At 42.1% G+C, this 18,129-nt stretch overlaps 1 protein-coding gene across 3 annotated transcripts in view; it reads left to right on the forward strand.

Moving 5' to 3' along the window:
* Positions 1–18,129, forward strand: part of KDM2A (lysine demethylase 2A) — a 150,366-nt gene that overhangs the window by 99,782 nt on the left and 32,455 nt on the right. For 2 of the 3 annotated variants that reach the window (XM_017857105.1, XM_017857106.1), the window contains 5 exons: positions 3,664–3,770; positions 4,188–4,280; positions 6,015–6,168; positions 7,574–7,689; positions 16,241–16,367. In XM_017857105.1, the coding sequence (XP_017712594.1) occupies positions 7,651–7,689; positions 16,241–16,367 (166 nt within the window). In that variant the 5' untranslated portion in view covers positions 3,664–3,770; positions 4,188–4,280; positions 6,015–6,168; positions 7,574–7,650. The remainder of the gene's footprint in view (positions 1–3,663; positions 3,771–4,187; positions 4,281–6,014; positions 6,169–7,573; positions 7,690–16,240; positions 16,368–18,129) is intronic. The other variant, XM_017857104.1, reaches the window with a different exon arrangement.

An 18,129-nucleotide genomic window follows, 5' to 3' on the forward strand; every position in this document is an offset into this window, starting at 1 on the left:
AATAAAAATTAACATTTTATTATTTATTTATTTATTTATTTATTTATTTATTTATTATTTTGAGACAGAGTCTCCCTTTGTTGCCCGGGATATAGAGTGCAGTGGTGCGATCTTGGCTCACTGCAACCTCCGCCTCCCTGGTTCAAGCAATTCTCCTGCCTCAGCCTCCTCAGTAGCTGGGACTATAGGCCACCATGCACTGCTAATTTTTGTATTTTTTTGGTAGAGACAGGGTTTCATCATGTTGGCCAGGCTGGTCTTGAACTCCTGACCTCAAGTGATCAACCTGCCTCAGTCTCCCAAAGTGCTGGGATTACAGACATGAGCCACCACACCCAGGTGAAAGGAACTATTTTTATATTAGTAATCATTGCTTATTTGGTCATGTGGAAGTACAGGAAGACAGGTGGTTAGAATTTAGCCTTCTTGTTAGCCTAGAATTGCTTGAAATCAGGAGGCAGAGGTTTCAGTGAGCCATGATCATGCCACTGCACTCCAGCCTGGGTGACACAGCAAAACCCTGTCTCAAAAAATAAATAAATGGTGGGGCGCGGTGGCTCAAGCCTGTAATCCCAGCACTTTGGGAGGCCGAGACGGGTGGATCACAAGGTCAGGAGATCGAGACCATCCTGGCTAACCCGGTGAAACCCCGTCTCTACTAAAAAATACAAAAAACTAGCCGGGCGAGGTGGCAGGCGCCTGTAGTCCCAGCTACTCGGGAGGCTGAGGCAGGAGAATGGCGTGAACCCAGGAGGCGGAGCTTGCAGTGAGCTGAGATCCTGCTGCTGCACTCCAGCCCAGGCGACAGAATGAGACTCCGCCTCAAAAACAAAAAAGAAAAAAAAAAAGAAATTCTTCTTTCTGTGAATGAATGCATGTTAAAAAAAATAAATAAATAAATACTCTTACATTCTGAACCCTTCCTCTCCCCATTCAGACATGGGAGCTTACAGTGTATTAAGCAAGTACTTTATTCATTATTCTGTTAAAGGCATTCCCACAGACAACACACAGAGATGGGAGATGGTGGCTACTACATTAAGAAACGACCCACAGAAAAAAAAAAAAAGCATCCAGGGCTTATTCAATGTTCTGGGACCAGTGGATGCTTGGTTAAAATTGTTGGCTCCGTGAGCATAGAGCAGCAGGTTAACCTTAACAGTTGCACCTCGTCTTGTTTGTTTCTTCCATGTCAGTGGTGATGCTTTCTAAATACTCTCCCACAATTAACATCTGGGTATCCTCTAGACAACTGCTTCATATCATGCACAACTGTGTGCATTTGTCTCGATTTGCATTATAAGGGGAGTAAGTGATCAAATACATAGATATTGTTACAAAGCTTACCAGATACATGTTTTTTGTAACCATATTAGTGTAAAATGTTGCAATTCATATTGCTTTCACTTCTCTTTTCTTTTTCAGCCAATATTATTTAAAAGATTCCTGACTGGGCATGGTGGCTCATGCCTGTAATCCCAGCACTTTGGGGGGCCATGGCTGGTGAATCACCTGAGGTCAGAAGTTCGAGACCAGCCTGGCCAAGATGGTGGAACCCCGTCTCTACCAAAAAATACAAAAATTAGTTAGGTGCAGTGTTGGGCACCTGTAATCCCAGCTACTCGGGAGGCTGAGGCAGGAGAATTGCTTGAACCTGGGAGGCGGAGGTTATAGTGAGCTGAGATCGCACCACAGTACTCTAGTCTGGGTGACAGAGCAAGACTTTGTCTCAAAAAAAAAAAAAAAAGATTTCTGTACTCTCACATTATTTCAAAATGGTAAAAGTGTTTACATTTAATCCTTACAACATATCTTTGAAGTAATTATCTTAGTTTTGTGTGTGTGTGTGGTTTTGGGTTTTTTATTGAGACAGTCTTGCTCTGGTTGCCCAAGCTGGAGTACAGTGGTGATTGTAGCTTACTGCAGCCTCAAACTCCTGGGTTTAAGCAAACCTCACATCTTAGCCTCACAAGTAGCTAGGACTATAGGCACATGCCACCATACCTGGCTATTTTTAAATTTTATTTATGTATTTAATTTTTTTTTTTTTTTTTTTTTTTTTGAGACGGAGTCTTGCTCTCTGTCGCTCAGGCTGGAGTGCAGTGGCGGGATCTCGGCTTACTGCAAGCTCCGCGTCCCGGGTTCACGCCATTCTCCTGCTCAGCCTCCCCGAGGTAGCTGGCCGACTACAGGCCGCCGCCGCCACCGTCGCGCCGGCTAGTTTTTTGTATTTTTTAGTAGAGACGGGGTTTTATCACCGTGTAGCAGGATGCTCGATCTCCGGACCTTGTGAGTCCACGCGTCTCGCCTCCCCAAAGTGCTGGGACATTACAGGCTTGAGCACCCGCGCCGGCCTGATGTACTTTTTGAGACAGAGTTTCGCCTCTGTTGGCCAGGGCTGCGAGCAATGCAGTGCGCCACGATCTCGGGTCACCACGAACCTCAGGCCTCCCAGGGTTCAGCAATTCTCCTGCCTCAGCCTCACCGGAGAGCTGGGCATTTATAGGCATGTGCCACCATGCCCGCCTAAGTTTTTTTTTTTTTTTTTTTTTTATAGATGGAGTCACGCTCGTGTTGCCCAAGCTGGAGTGCAATGGCACAATCTCTGCTCACTGCAAGCTCCACCTCCTGGGTAGACACCATTCTCCTGCCTCAGCCTCCCGAGTAGCTGGGACTGCAGGCGCTTGCCACCATACCATGCCTGGCTAATTTTTTGTATTTTCAGTAGAGACATCGTTTCACCATGTTAGCCAGATGGTCTCGATCTCCTGACCTCGTGATCCACCGCCTTGGCCTCCCAAAGTGTTGGGATTACAGGCGTGAGCCACCGCGCCCAGCCTAATTTTGTATTTTAGTAGACATGGGGTTTCTCCATGTTGGTCAGGCTGGTCTTGAACTCCCAACCTCGGGTGATCTGCCTGCCTCGGCCTCCCAAGGTGTTGGGGATTACAGGCGTGAACCACTGCAACTGACTTGTGTTTTATTGTGAAGAGCTGAGTTCTCACTGTGTTGCCCAGGTTGGTCTTGAACTCCTGGGTTCAAGTGATCTTCCCACCTTGGCCTTCCAAAGCTCTGGGATTTCAAGCGTGAGCCACTGTGCCTGGTCTGTCTTAGTTTTATAGATGAGTTCCAGGGCCTTATATAGTCTTGAAAAGACATGACAGACCTGGAGCTTCTTATTCCTAAGCTGGTAGTTTCTATAGCACATTGTCAATGCAAGGCTACAAATCCATGCTGGATTTTTTTTTTTAAACCTAACTTTTGGCATCTTAATTGTTCTAACAATGGTATATATTTTGCTGAGTTTATAGATACCTTCCAGACAATACCTTTTATTGGATTAAAATAAAACAAATTATATGAGTATTGACATAGAAGAGAGTTCATAGTTATACACTATTGCATCATTAATGATTCCGTTTTGACTAGTTCTGTCTTTACTATTATCATTTGATGGAATGATGAATCTTTATTCTCATATAACAATTATTTCTAGGATGGTTGCCTAGTAATCCTAAGATTCGCCAACCAATTGTTTTAATTTGCTTACAATTATAGTTTTTTGTTGTGTATTTTAAGAAATTCTGCTTTTCTTGACTTTAAAATTATCTTTGACCCCAACCTTTCCCTTGGAGCCCAAGTGTTTCCTCCTTCTATTTAAAGGTGGATTTCATTGACTGGGTAGACAACATGTGGCCAAGGCACTTGAAGGAAAGCCAGACTGAATCAACAAATGCCATCTTGGAGATGCAGTACCCTAAAGTGCAGAAGTAAGTGAAACGCCCTGCATCTTCCTCCGCGTGCTGTGGGAGACCAAAGTAATGGCAAGGATTTGCTTCTCCCTTAAAAGCTTTGCTGTGTCCTAAATGATTAAAAGATGAATTATTTAAAGATTAGACTTCACAGTTCCATAAGGAAGAGTGTATATGAGCAAACCATAGCACACAACCACATGGTTAAAGGAAAAAAAAACTTAACATTTTAGTCAATAGGGTAGAAAAAAAAAAGAAAAAAAAAAAAAACCTTTTCTGATAATGTGATGACTTGAAAATGCATTGCTTTTCTCCTTCTGGAACTTGATTAGGTGGAAGATAAAGGGAGTATACAAGAGGAGAGTATGGCATTTTGGTGGGGCAGATGCACTTTCTTCCATCGGTACACTAATGCTGCTGCTTTTTTTGGGTCAGGTACTGTCTAATGAGTGTTCGAGGCTGCTATACTGACTTCCATGTGGACTTTGGTGGTACCTCTGTTTGGTATCACATCCATCAAGGGGAAAGGTATGGTCATAGTTGTGATAGGGGTTGGAATCTGAAGTTGGTTATATGACTTCGCTTCAGTTCATGTATGCTTAATGTACCCTGGAAATGAATCTGTTAGGGAATTATCCCCATTCATATCTGGAAAGAATTATAGATTGTTTACCTTCTTGGCTAGTGTTCAGGAGAAATTAGTATTCATCTAGTTCACTATCATTACACCATTGGCACGGCACTTAGTAAATCTCAAGAATCCTGTTTATAGATTCCTGAATCAGAGTTCTCCAAATAAATAGTGGAAGGGAACACGAATTTTGGATAGATTCACTGTGAAATCAGCAAATTAAGATCTAAACCAACTTTCCCTCTATGTCGCTGTTGGTCTGAAATGTGGCCAAAGGAAGCCTTTAAGTTCTTTTGAGGATGTAAATAGGTTATGAAGGATTATCTTTATTCATTCAGTTATATTCCAGTTTGTGAAAATGCTTTTGAATGCTATATGAGAATGGAAATCTAGAATTAATACCCGAGGTTTATAGTATTATACTGTTGTTACTCTTTTTTCTCTTACTTGCAGTGAATGCATTTGTAAGAGAAAAGTAGAACTAGAATGAGAACAGATAATGCCTTATTTAAAACATGAGGTCTTGGCTGGGCACGTTGGCTCACGCCTGTAATTCCAGCACTTTGGGAGGCTGAGGCGGGCAGATCACCTGAGGTCAGGAGCTTGAGACCAGCCTGACCAACATGGAGAAAGCACGTCTCTACTAAAATACAAAATTAGCCAGGCGTGGTGGTGCATGCCTGTAATCCCAGCTACTCGGGAGGCTGAGGCAGGAGAATCACTTGAATCCAGGAGGTGGAGGTTGCGGTGAGCTGAGATCGCACCATTGCACTCTAGCCTGGGCAACAAGAGAGTAACTCTGTCTCAAAAAAGAAACAAACAACAACAACAACAAAACAAAAAAAATGAGGTCTTTTCTGGGCACAGTGGCTCACGCCTGTAATGTAGCACTTTGGGAGGCCAAGGTGGGCGGATCATAAGGTTAGGAGATTGAAAACATCTTGGCCAACATGGTGAAACCCCATCTCTACTAAAATATAAAAGTTAGCTGGACGTTGTGGTGCATGGCTGTAGTCCCAGCAACTCTGGAGGCTGAGGCAGGAGAAACCCTTGAACCCAGAAGGCAGAGGTTGCAGTGAGCCAAGATCATGCCGCTGCACTCTAGCCTGGACTACGAGAGTGAAGCTCCATCTAAAAAAAAAAAAAAAAAAAAGTCTTAAGCAGAACAACTGTCTCCAAATCCAAAAGTCATTTTGTTTACTTCAGATCCCTTTAAGCCCTGTTGATCTTAGTTACTATCTTGGACAAAACAACCTGAGCCAGTCTCTTGAAGATACTGTGCCTAATTAACTGTGCTACTTAGGACTCTGGAGGCCAGACAGTCAGAGGTGTTTAAGGGACTGCCTAGGTAATGAGATGAATGTCTCCCTTTTCTCTGAGTCCTGGATGGGTTCTGGGTTTTATAGTCAAACCCCAGGGAAGCCTTAATGCTGTTGTATCAAGTGGAGGATAAGAAAGATCTACTGCTTTGGACCTTCTAAGGTTTACCAAATAGTCAAGTTCTATAGGCTGGGAAAATTGCTTGCCTTTCTTCTACCTGGTGGTCTTCATTTTGTACCTGTTTATCAGTTGAGGGAGACGACTGGGTCATGTCAATGGCTGTTAACAGACTAAAGTTTTTTAACTCACAGGTCTTCTGGCTCATCCCCCCTACAGCCCACAACCTGGAGCTGTACGAGAATTGGCTGCTGTCAGGGAAACAGGGAGACATCTTTCTGGGTGACCGGGTATCAGATTGTCAGCGCATTGAGCTCAAGCAGGGCTATACCTTCGTCATTCCCTCAGGTAAGCAAAATGGGAACAGTGGGTTATTTAGCCACTTTTTTTCTTAATGAAAAAGAAATTGATGGATTACGACCAAGGATAGTTACGATGCTGGGGTCTGCAGAAAAAAACAGTGTTTCTTCCTGTCATGATGGAGTAGATGCTGAGGTTTTGTTTGTTTTGTTTTCAGTTTGAAAAAGCAGTGGCTTTCCAATAAAGTATGTTAAGAAATGCCAGCAGAGGCTTTTCAGACATACACGTTTGGGATCTGCATTAGCCCTAGTAATTTAGAATCTCTATAGATAGGACCTGTTCTGCAGGTGATACACAATCTATGTTGAAGAGCTGCCTAATATTCTAGGGAATGACTGTGAAGGCTGGAGTGCTCAAGTCAGGGATGTTTTTGATCAAGTCATTAAATCAAAGTAAGTGCTTATAAAGATCACAGATTTTAGAGTCACAGACCTCTATTAGGATTCTGACTATGCATTTACCTGCTAGATACTACGCTTAGAGCAAATAATTAAATCTGTTTCTCATTTTGTTATAAGGAATATAAATGAGAACACATGTAAACCAAACTTATCCAGCCTACAGGCCACAGGCCTCATGCAGCCCAGGATGGCTTTGACTGTGGTCTAATGCAAATTCATAAACCTTCTTAAAACATAATGAGATTTTTTTTTTTTTTTTTTGCAGTTTTTTTCAAGGTTGTCAGCTGTCATTAGTATTAGTATATTTTATTTTATTTATTTATTTATTTTGAGATGGAGTCTCGCTCTGTAGGCCCAGGCTGGAGCGCAGTAGCGCAGTCTTGGCTCACTGCAGCCTCTGCCTCCCAGGTCCCGGTTCAAGCAATTCTCCTGCCTTAGCCTCCCGAGTAGCTGGGATTACAGGAGCGCCCCACCATGCCCTTCTAATTTTTGAGTTTTTACTAGAGATGGGGTTTCACCATGTTGGCCAGGCTGGTCTTGAACTCCTCACCTCATGATCCACCCACCTCGGCCTCCCAGATTGCTGGGATTATAGGTGTGAGCCACCGCGCCTGGCCATGTTAGCATATTTTATGTGTTGCCCAAGCAATTCTTCTTCCAGTGTGGCCCAGGGAAGCCAACAGATTAGACAGCCCTGAATTGTAAACTGTCTTGTACAGAGCCTGGTTTATAGTTGGTGCTCCAGTAAACGTTTATTATGTGCTAAGCATTTGATGTGCATTTTCTCATTTAATGCTCATGAGCAACCATAAGAAGTATTATTTATCCTGGTTTTATATAGGAAATTGAGGCTTTGAGAGATTAACTTGACAAACCACTGAGAAGCAGAATCAGAGTGAAGAGTGTGATCTAGGGGTCTTATACTAGTTCTCTGAGAGAGACTTACTGTAATGTGTGTTTTCAGCTACTGCCCTCTGTTCCCTTTCTTCTAGGCTGGATTCATGCTGTGTATACTCCTACAGACACGTTAGTATTTGGGGGCAATTTTTTGCATAGCTTCAACATCCCTATGCAGTTAAAAATATACAACATTGAAGATCGGACACGGGTAAGTATTCTTATATAACAGTTGGATGTGAAGAAGTTTACTTCAGTTAAGATAGATGTTACAAGAGATTCATTCATGGTTTGTCAAAACTTCCATTTTTCTTTCAGTTAAAATGCAGTGTTGACATTTTGGGAACACACAAAATTTTAAATTTAATATATATATTTTTTAAAGGCAGAATCTTGTTCTGTTTTCCAGGCTAGAGTGCAGTGGCGTGATCACGGGTGACTGCAGCCTCAACCTCCCAGGCTCAAGCATCCTTCTGCCTCAGCCTCCCAAGTAGCTGGGACTACGGGCGCACACCACAGCTGACTAATTTTTTATTTTTTTCATAGAGACTTGGTCTTGCTGCGTTTCCCAGGCTGGTCTAGAACTCCTGATTCAAGCAGTCCTCCAGCCTCAACCTCCCAAAGTGCTGGGATTACAGGTGTGAGCCACTGCGACTGGCCAAATAAAAATTTTAACACGATTTACATACTCAATTTTGAGGACTCCAATTCTGTGAGGTTTTTGGTATCTTGGATTTTCTTTCCTTTTTTTTTTTTTCCTTAATTTTTTAGCCAACACCATAGTGAATGGGAGAAAAGTAACATTTTTTTCTTTTAATTTTTGGGACACAGTCTCACTCTGTTGCCCACGCTGGTGTGCGGTGGCACAGTCATGGCTCACTGCAGCCTCAACCTCCCCGGGCTCAGTTGATCCTCCCACCTCAGCCCCCCAGGTAGCTGGGACTACAGGCACACGCCACCACACCTAACTAATTTTTTTTGTATTTTTTGGAGATGGGTTTTTGCTGTGTTGCCCAGGCTTGTCTGGAACTCTTGGGCTCAAGTGATCTGCCCTCTTTGGCCTCCTGAAGTGCTGAGATTACAGGTGTGAGCTACTGCATCCAGCAGTATCTTGGATTTTTATAAGGCCAGACATGGAGCTCTGGTAATCTTTTGACCCATGTGTTTCATTTTTATGCTCACAGAATAATTTGGTGTAATGGGGCTTAACTCAAGTTTTAGAACTTTAAATTCATGTATCTTTTTCTACACTGATGACTATACTCAAAGCATCTTACTTTAATTATATAAATGTATATACTGTTTTTCTCAACTGGGATTTTAAGAGAGAATTAAGCCCAAAATAAAATAATTTGTGTATCTTATTTTCTCAGTTTTCCCTAGGATGATACACAGCTGATACCATTCTAGAGGCATAGAAAAAAGTTAATTTATTATATACAATGGATACCTCAAGGCAAGAGTTGACAAACTTTTTCTGCAAAGGACCAGATAGTAAATATTTTAGGCTTCGTAGGTCATAAAGTATCTGTTGTGACTGTTTAACCCTACTTTGTAGCATGAAATACTTAAACAAATGAATATGGCTCAAATAACACAAAATTTTATTCATAGACACTGAAAGTTGAATTTCACATAACTTTAACATGTCACAGAATACTCTTAAATTTTTTTCAACCATTAAAAAATGTGAAAAGCGATCCTTTTATAGTTCATGATCATGATTAGGTGTTCGTGCACGTGTGTGAAAGATGCCACCCTTGAACCTTGTTACTATTAACACGTCAGCACATTATCTGTCTGACCCGGAAAAAAAAAAAAAGGTAAAAAACACTCTTAGTTCACAGGAATCATAAAAAGAGGCAGCAGGCCAAATCCACTAAGTGTTGTTTGCTGGCTAGCCTCCATCGTAGAGAATGAGGGCTTTTTTTTTAGCAGAATTGTAATTGGTAAGGGCTGAATCATATATGAAAGTATAGATGATACTGGGATTAAACAGCAATTAGAATATTTGGGGGTTGCGATGTTTGTAAGTTACTCTCAAGTAGCTTAGCAGAATACTGAGCTAATATGAAGATCAGCAAACCTGGGGAAATGTTAACAGTTGGAGAATTGCAGAGAAGAGCGTAGAAGTATTAATGGTACTGCTCTTGAAACTTTTGGTAGAATTAAAAGTATTAAAAATTTAAAAATAGCAATTAATGAAGAATTCACAACTCTTTTTTTTTTTTTTTTTTTTTTTTNCTGGGATTAAACAGCAATTAGAATATTTGGGGGTTGCGATGTTTGTAAGTTACTCTCAAGTAGCTTAGCAGAATACTGAGCTAATATGAAGATCAGCAAACCTGGGGAAATGTTAACAGTTGGAGAATTGCAGAGAAGAGCGTAGAAGTATTAATGGTACTGCTCTTGAAACTTTTTGGTAGAATTAAAAGTATTAAAAATTTAAAAATAGCAATTAATGAAGAATTCACAACTCTTTTTTTTTTTTTTTTTTTTTTTGAGATGGAGTCTCACTCTGTCACCCAAGCTGGAGTGCACTGGCCAGATGTCAGCTCACTGCAAGCTCCGCCTCCCGGGTTCACGCCATTCTCCTGCCTCAGCCTCCCGAGTAGCTGGGACTACAGGCACCCGCCACCTCGCCCGGCTAGTTTTTTGTATTTTAGTAGAGACAGGGTTTCACCGTGTTAGCCAGGATGGTCTTGATCTCCTGACCTCGTGATCCGCCCGTCTCGGCCTCCCAAAGTGCTGGGATTACAGGCTTGAGCCACCGCGCCCGGCCGAAGAATTCACAACTCTTATAAGGAATGGTTACTGACCTATGTACTGCGATAATAGTAAACCATTATGGTGCCTATTTTGCAAAATTTATTTTGGTGTAGGAGCTACTTATCACTATATACACCATTGGTATTATTGTTGGAGTTACAGGAATTGCCCTACTAGTAGAATTAAGATAGGAAGCCAGTGCTTCTTCAAGACATTTTATAAAAGTACATTTCTGTTTATTTGTTAAGAGTAACAAAAGTACAGGCACAGGGGCTCATGCCTGTAATCTCAACCCTTTGGGAGCCCAAAGTGGGAGGAGTACGTGAAGCAAGGAGTTTGAGACTATCCTGGGCAACAAAGCCGGGTGTGGTGGCGCATGCCTGTAATCCTAGCTACTGGAGAGGCTGAGGTGAGAGGATTGCTTGAACCTAGGAGTTCCAGGTTGCAGCGAGCTATGATGGTGCCACTGTACTCCAGCCTGGGTGGAAGAGTGAGACACAGTCTGTTAATTAAAAAAAAAAAAAAAAAAAAGGTTGTCTATTCTAAAGCATGTAAGTATTCTAAAATAGGGAAAATGTTTCAAAAGAGAAAAAATGTATAATTCCATAGTAAAATACTCCCATTTAACTCTCTGTCTAAGTCTTAGAGGTAATTATGTACCCATTTTAAGATTCAGTCTGAAAATTAGCTTTTAGAGTGCGTTCCCTTTTTGTGGCTAAAGATGACTCTTATACCTGGGGCTTAACTGGTTCAGTTTCAGGGAAGAAAAGGAATATATATATTCAGTAACATAAAGTGAGCACCTTATCCCTGCATGAAGAGTTTTCTGCATAAAGAGAAGAAAATAAGAGGAAAATAAAATAAAATAAAATAAAAGGCCAGGCACAGTATGCTCACACCTGTAATCCAGGACTTTGGGAGGCCTGAGGCGGGCGGATCACCTTGGAGGTCCGGAAGTTGATCGCCTGACAAAACATGAAGAAACCCTGTCTCTACTAAAATACAAAATTAGCCAGGCGTGGGTGGCACATGCTGTTAATCCCACTACTTGGGAGGGCTTGATGGCGGGAATTGGTTTGAACCAGGAGGCGGAGGTTGCAGGTGAGCCGAGATCGCACCATTGGCACTCCGCCTGGGCAGTAAGAGCGAAAACTGTGTCCTCAAAAAATAACTAAATATATAAATAAATATAATAATAAATAAACTAAATGGAAAAAAGAGTCCTACAAACTTTAACTGGGAAAAAACTCATCTTGATTTATCTGATTCTAGACTTTATCAAAATTTCAGTGTCTAATTGTATTTTCTTTTTTTCTAGATGGCTTTTTTTAATTTCAATAAAATCTTTCTGTAGTCCATAAAATTTCATTGTGTTTCGTATGTTTGTACACACAGCAATTTTTTATTGCTTTCCATACCAATTTTTATGTGAAAATATCAACCTGGCATTCATTTGATATGTTACTAATCTCTATAAAGTTATAAAAATCTCTATAAAGTTAAGACAATGTATAGGGAATGCTTTACCAAAGAAATACAAAGCGTGTTGCAAACAAGACAATGTTCTGGTCACTTTTGCCATACCAATGTAGAAATTTACTATTAAGTGTTGGTAATTATTCTAATAGTGCTTAAAGGCTCAATAATTTTATAATGGGGAGTTTTAAAAATTCTTTCCAAAAAAGGCTAACCCAGTCTTAGAAATTGATATGCAGCATAAGTAAAATGTAATGAGGTCAGGTTGGGTATGTGGTATCTCTTGGCTATAATTAATACAGTCTGATAAGTTACAAGCAAAAACTCAAAATTTTAATGCCTGTATTTCATATTTTCTTCCTTTTTTCTTTCTTTTTTATTTGTTTATTTATTTTTGACACAGGGTCTCACTCTGCCGCCCAGGCTGGAGTGCAGTGGCATGATCTCAGCTCATTGCAGCCTCAACCTCCTAGGCTCAAGTGATCCTCCTGCCTCGGCCTCTTAAGTAGCTGGGAGCACAGATGCACACCACCACACCTGGCTAATTTTTTTTTTTTTTTTTTTTTTTTTGTGGAGATGAGGTTTTACTAAGCTGCCCAGGCTGGTCTCGAACTCCTGGGTTCAAGCAATCCTCCGGCCTCAGGCCCCCAAAGTCTTGGGACCATGGGCGTGAGCCGCTATGCCCAGACTCTTCTTTTTTTAAAACTGTCATTATTACTCAGCTTTCAACTGATTTCCAGAGGGCTTTAGAATTTGGAGTTGTCCTGAACTCCTAATAAAAACCCTTCCAGAAAATGTTGCTACACTTAAAAGGCTAATGGAGAGGCATAGTGTATTATATTTAATTTTGACGGACCAAGTACCTATTGGATGTTGTCTCTCTCCTCTGTCTCCCTTAGTCAGAAATAAATTAATTTTACTTTCGTGTAAGAGAGTCATTCTTTTAGTTGTTGAAGTTTTTGCCACGTAGGAACCCAGAATCAGGGTCTGGCTACTATGCATTAGAAAACTGATTGGGTCTGACATGAGAAGTACATCTCCTCTCCTGCCTTGCCATGGGGAGAGTGATCTCCTTAGTCCCCACTGATGCCCTGTGGCCTGGTGACAGTTTTTGAAAAGGGACTCCTATCCTGTTCTCCGTGATTCAGGAAGACTACCTGATACAGAGTTTGAAAAGGGGTAGATGAAGTCATTCCTACAATATGGGAGGAGATGGGAACATTCTCAGGAGCTGCATATTCAAAACAATCTTAAAAGTATCATTTGGCTTATCCTTTTGAAATATGACCTCTCTAAAAGAAAGCTGTATGTCCAGGCACGGTGGTTCATGCCTGTAATCCCAAGCACTTTTTGGGAGTTTGAAGTGAAGGATCACTTAATCCCAGGAGTTTGAGACCAGCCTGGACAACATAGTGAGACCCTATCCCTACCAAAAATTAACCCCTTTCCAATTTTCCCCAATAATACCAGTGGCACTTGGTAGCTGCAGCTTTTATTTATTTATTTTTTGTTCTTTGAGACACGGTTTCGCTGTTGTTGTCCAAACTGAAGTGCAATGGCACGATCTCAGCTCACTGCAACCTCCACCTCCCAGGTTCAAGCGATTCTCCTGCCCCAGCATTCCGAGTAGCTGAGATTACAGGCATGCGCCACCACGCTAATTTTTGTATTTCTAGTAGAGATGGGGTTTCACCAGGCTGATCTCAAACTTTTTTTTTTTTTTTTTTTTTTTTTTTTTTGAGACAGAGTCTTGCTCTGTCACCCAGGCTGGAGTGCAGTGGTGTGATCTCTGCTCACTGCAAGCTCCGCCTCCTGGGTTCATGCTATTCTCCTGCCTCAGCCTCCCGAGTAGCGGGCACTATAGGCGCCCGCCACCAGGCACGGCTAATTTTCTTGTATTTTTAGTAGAGATGAGGTTTCACTGTGTTAGCCAGGATGGTCTCTATCTCCTGACCTGGTGATCCGCCCACCTCAGCCTCCCAAAGTGCTGGGATTATAGGTGTGAGCCACCACGCCCGGCGGCTGCAGCATTTACCCTAGGATAACTTTGCCATGAACTATCTCACTATTATTTTCGCATCACTCCAGTATACTGACTTTGAAAAGAAAAGATATCAATCTATTTATAGCATTCTGTTTTTAGTAGTATTTCCGCTTACAAAATATAGTTATTCTTGATGGCTGAAAATGTCAGATCCTAGAAAACGTAGCATTCCTGTGCATGATGTTAATATCATTCTTGTCCAGGCATGGTGACTTACGCCTGTAATCCCAGCACTTTGGGAGGCTGAGGCAGGCAAATCACTGGAGGTCAGGAGTTCGAGACCAGCCTGGCCAACATGGTGAAACCCCGTCTCTACTAAAAATACAACAGTTGACCAGGCGTGCTGGCTCACACCTGTAATCCCAGCACTTTGGGAGGCCAAGGCAGGTGGATCACCTGATGTCTGGAGTTCAAAACCAGTCTGACCAACATGGAGAAAGCGTGTCTCTACTAAAAATACAAAATTAGTCCCTCGTGGTGGCGCATGCCTGTAATCCCAGCTACTCGGGAGGCTGAGGCAGGAAAATCACTTGAACTCAGAGGTGCAGGTTACGGTGAGCCAAGATCACGCCATTGGACTACAACCTGGGCAACAAGAGCGAAACTCTGAATAAATAAATAGCTGGGTGCAGTGGCTCATGCCTGTAATCCCAGCACTTTGGGAGGCCGAGGTGGGTAGATCACCTGAGGTCAAAAGTTCGAGACCAGCCTGGCCAAGATGGTGAAACCATGTCTCTACTAAAAATATAAAAATTAGCTGGGCATGGTGGTGCACACTAGTAATCCCAGCTACTTGGGAGGCTGAGGCAGGAGAATCGCTTGAACCCAGGAGGCAGAGGTTGCAGTGAGCCGAGATTGCACCATTGCAGTCCAGCCTGGGCAACAAGAGCAAAACTCCGTGTCAGAAAGTAGTAAAAATAATTAATTTAAAATAACAATTAGCCAGGTGTGGGGGCACACGCCTGTAATCCCAGCTATTCAGGAGTCGGAGGCAGGAGAATCGCTTGAACCCAAATAGTAATAATATATCATTCATGAACAGTTTTGGCCAAAGATTCATTTGATGGATCCGATTTTCTGAAATAGACAATCCTGATGATTCAGACTCTCCTGCTGTTTTGTTTAGAAATAACTCCAAGGACAGTTTTATATTTTATTCTCACCTTGAAAATCAGATTTCCTTTAGCATCAAAAGCATGTTTTGTAAAATTAAATGAGCGCTGGCCGCGAGCTGCTCTTTTATTTTCTAAAAGGGAAATGGGTTAATAAATTAGCCAGGTGTGGTGGCACACACCTGTAATCTCAGCTACTGGGGAGGCTTTGGTGGGAGGATGATAGCCTGGGTGAAAGCAAGACCCTGCCTCTAAAAATAAAAGTTTAAAAAATGGTTTTTTAAAAAGGCAACAAAATATATTTAGGAACATCATTGGTCTTCCTCACTGATTAATCTGTGCTGATTTGTCCTTTCCTGGACTGTGATATATCTAAAGAGTACTTTTTAAAATTAGTATCCAGCTGAAATAATAATGAAAACGCTTTTTGGGGGAGAATGGAAAGAAAATTAAGATAGTGATTGATTAGGTCGTATGGAATGTTAATCTGGTTTGTGGACATACCATTTTGGCAGACTACAAAGTTTGAGGCAGGCAAACTGAGCATCAGTAGTGGGGAAAATACCCAACCTGGTGCCCTAGGCTAGACACGGTCTGAGAGTGAGTCTCTAGTCAAACTTTAGTATATGTAATTACGTAATATTAACATGTCACTTCATCTCATGTCCTGTTTTTCCATGAGATTCTTTGTTCCATGGCCTTCTGATTCAGGGGCAAACATAGTCAAGCAAGAGTACTTCGCATACCTTTTTCTCAAGTATTTTGTGTCTTACTCTTACATTTTCCTCTGTCCCAAAACCCAAACTTTCGTTTTGATGCCTTCCCACTTAACCAAGACAGGTTCTTGGTGGTTCTAAATGGTCTTCCTCAAGTACCGTTTTTTGGGGTGTTTTTTTGTTTTGTTTTTTTTTGAAGACAGAGTCTCACTCTGTAGCCCAGACTGGAGTGCAGAGGCATGATCTCAGCTCACTGCAACCTCCGCCTCCCAGGTTCAAGTGATTCTCATTCCTCAGCCTTCTGAGTAGCTGGGATTACAAGGTGTGCACCACCACACCTGGCTGATTTTTGTATTTTTAGTAGAGGCAGGGTTTCACCATGTTGGTCAGGCTGGTCGTGAACTCCTGACCTCAAGTGATCCACCCAGATGGGCCTCCCAAGTACCCTTTATCTTTAGTGATTATTTCTCAACACCATCATTTTCTAAGTTGATGGTTCTACTTAAGTGTTTGCTTCAGATGCCAAGCTGGGTTTGCAGGTTGACTGGTGAGAGTATTTCCTGGGTTAATGATTGCAGTGATTCCGTTTGTTGTACTCTCTTTCCTTGAAAATCGTCATCTTTTCTCTATTATATTCCTCTGTAGGTTCCAAATAAGTTTCGCTATCCGTTCTACTATGAGATGTGTTGGTATGTGTTGGAGCGCTATGTGTACTGCATAACCAACCGTTCCCACCTAACCAAGGAATTTCAGAAAGAGTCCCTCAGCATGGGTAAGTATTCTGCCTATAGGAGCTTTGAAGACACCACTTAGGACTGAGGGTGAGGCCCGAAATACTCAGTAGGCTGTCACTCAATATGTTCTTGGTTTTTTAATTCATCTACTTGGAAGTACTAAATTCATTCATTGGAATTGAATACCAGTTACCTATCCAGATGTGAGTTAATGGCCAAATGAAATACTCTGGATCTGGTCTTTGTCTGAGTTGCTATTACTTAGCTCCTCAAGGATGATCAAGTGGGACATGCTGGTTCACGCCTGTAATCCTAGCACTTTGGGAGGCCAACGTGGGCAAATGGCTTGAGCCCAGGAGTTCTAGACCAGCCTGGGCAACATGGTGAAACCCCATCTCTACAGAAACTACAGAAAATTGGCCAGGCATGGTGGCTTGAGTCCCAGCTGCTCAGGAGGCTGAGGTGGGAGGATCCGCTGGAGCCCAGAGCCCAGGAGGTCGAGGCTGCTATGAGCCGAGATCATGCCACTGCACTCCAACCTGGGCGACAGAGTAAGACCCTGTCACGAAAAAAAAAAGAAAGAAAGATGATCAGTTGTCTAATACGCTTTTTTGTTTTTGTTTTTGTTTTGGAGACAGGGCCTTGCCCTGTCATCCAAGTTGAATTGCAGTGGCATGATCATAGCTCACTGTAACCTCAAACTCCTGGGCTCAAGCCGTCCCCCTCCTGAGTAGCTAGGATTACAAGCACACACCACTGCGCCCAGCTAATTCTTAACTTTCTGTAGAGATGAGATTTTGCTGTGTTGCCCAGACTGGTCTCTAACTCCTGGCCTCAAGCTGTCCTCCTGCCTCCACCTCCCAAAGCATTGGGATTATAGGTGTGAGCCACCACACCTGGCCCAGTTGTCTAATGTGTTTTATTGTATAAAGAATGGTCTTTGGCACAATAAAAACTAGGACTACATCATCAAAATAACCTGTTATATTCTAGGCACTATACTAAGCAGTTTACATTTATTAAATTATTATTATTACCTGAGAGGTAGGTATTATTATCCTCATTTTACAAATGAGAACATTAAGGTTCAAGGATATTTAAAAACTTGTCCATGATCTTAAAGTTAGTAAGTGGCAAAGCCACCGCTTTTAGAGTCTGACCAGCCTGGTTCAGCTTCACAGCTTAAACCAGGTTGGTCAGACTCTACAGTTTATGCTCTTAATCTCTGTGCTTTCAGGTTGCCCCAACATCTATCAGAGAAATTTAATTAGATGACAATGTAGTTTCAGTATACATTTTTAGACTCCTTCTGTGTCTGAAACTGGTAAGGACTCAACACCATAATATCCTGGGATCACATGTTCTTATGCAATCTTTAATCCAAGCAAGATACTTTTTGCTTTAGCATTTTCCTTTTACTGCATAATTTTACTCATAGTTTGTATTCTCAGTTGAAAATTAAAAAATGGGCCGGGCGCGGTGGCTCACACCTGTAATCCCAGCACTTTGGGAGGCCAAGGCGGACAGATCACAAGGTCAGGCGTTCGAGACCAGCCAGGCCAACATGGTGAAACCTGTCTCTACTAAAAAATAACAAAAATTAACCGGGCGTGGTGTCACGTACTTGTAGTCCCAGGTACTCGGGAGGCTGTAGCAGGAGAATCAATATATGAAAGCAGGATACAGAATTGTATAAACAGCATGATCTTAATCTTGTTTAAAAATCTAATAGAGCTAGGCACTGTGATGTGCACCTGTAGTCCCAGCTATTTGGGAGGCTGAGGCAGGAGGATCACTTGA

This window comes from Rhinopithecus bieti, unplaced genomic scaffold (assembly GCF_001698545.2).
Source record: "Rhinopithecus bieti isolate Rb0 unplaced genomic scaffold, ASM169854v2 scaffold_44159, whole genome shotgun sequence".
NCBI classification, from domain to species: Eukaryota; Metazoa; Chordata; class Mammalia; order Primates; family Cercopithecidae; genus Rhinopithecus; species Rhinopithecus bieti.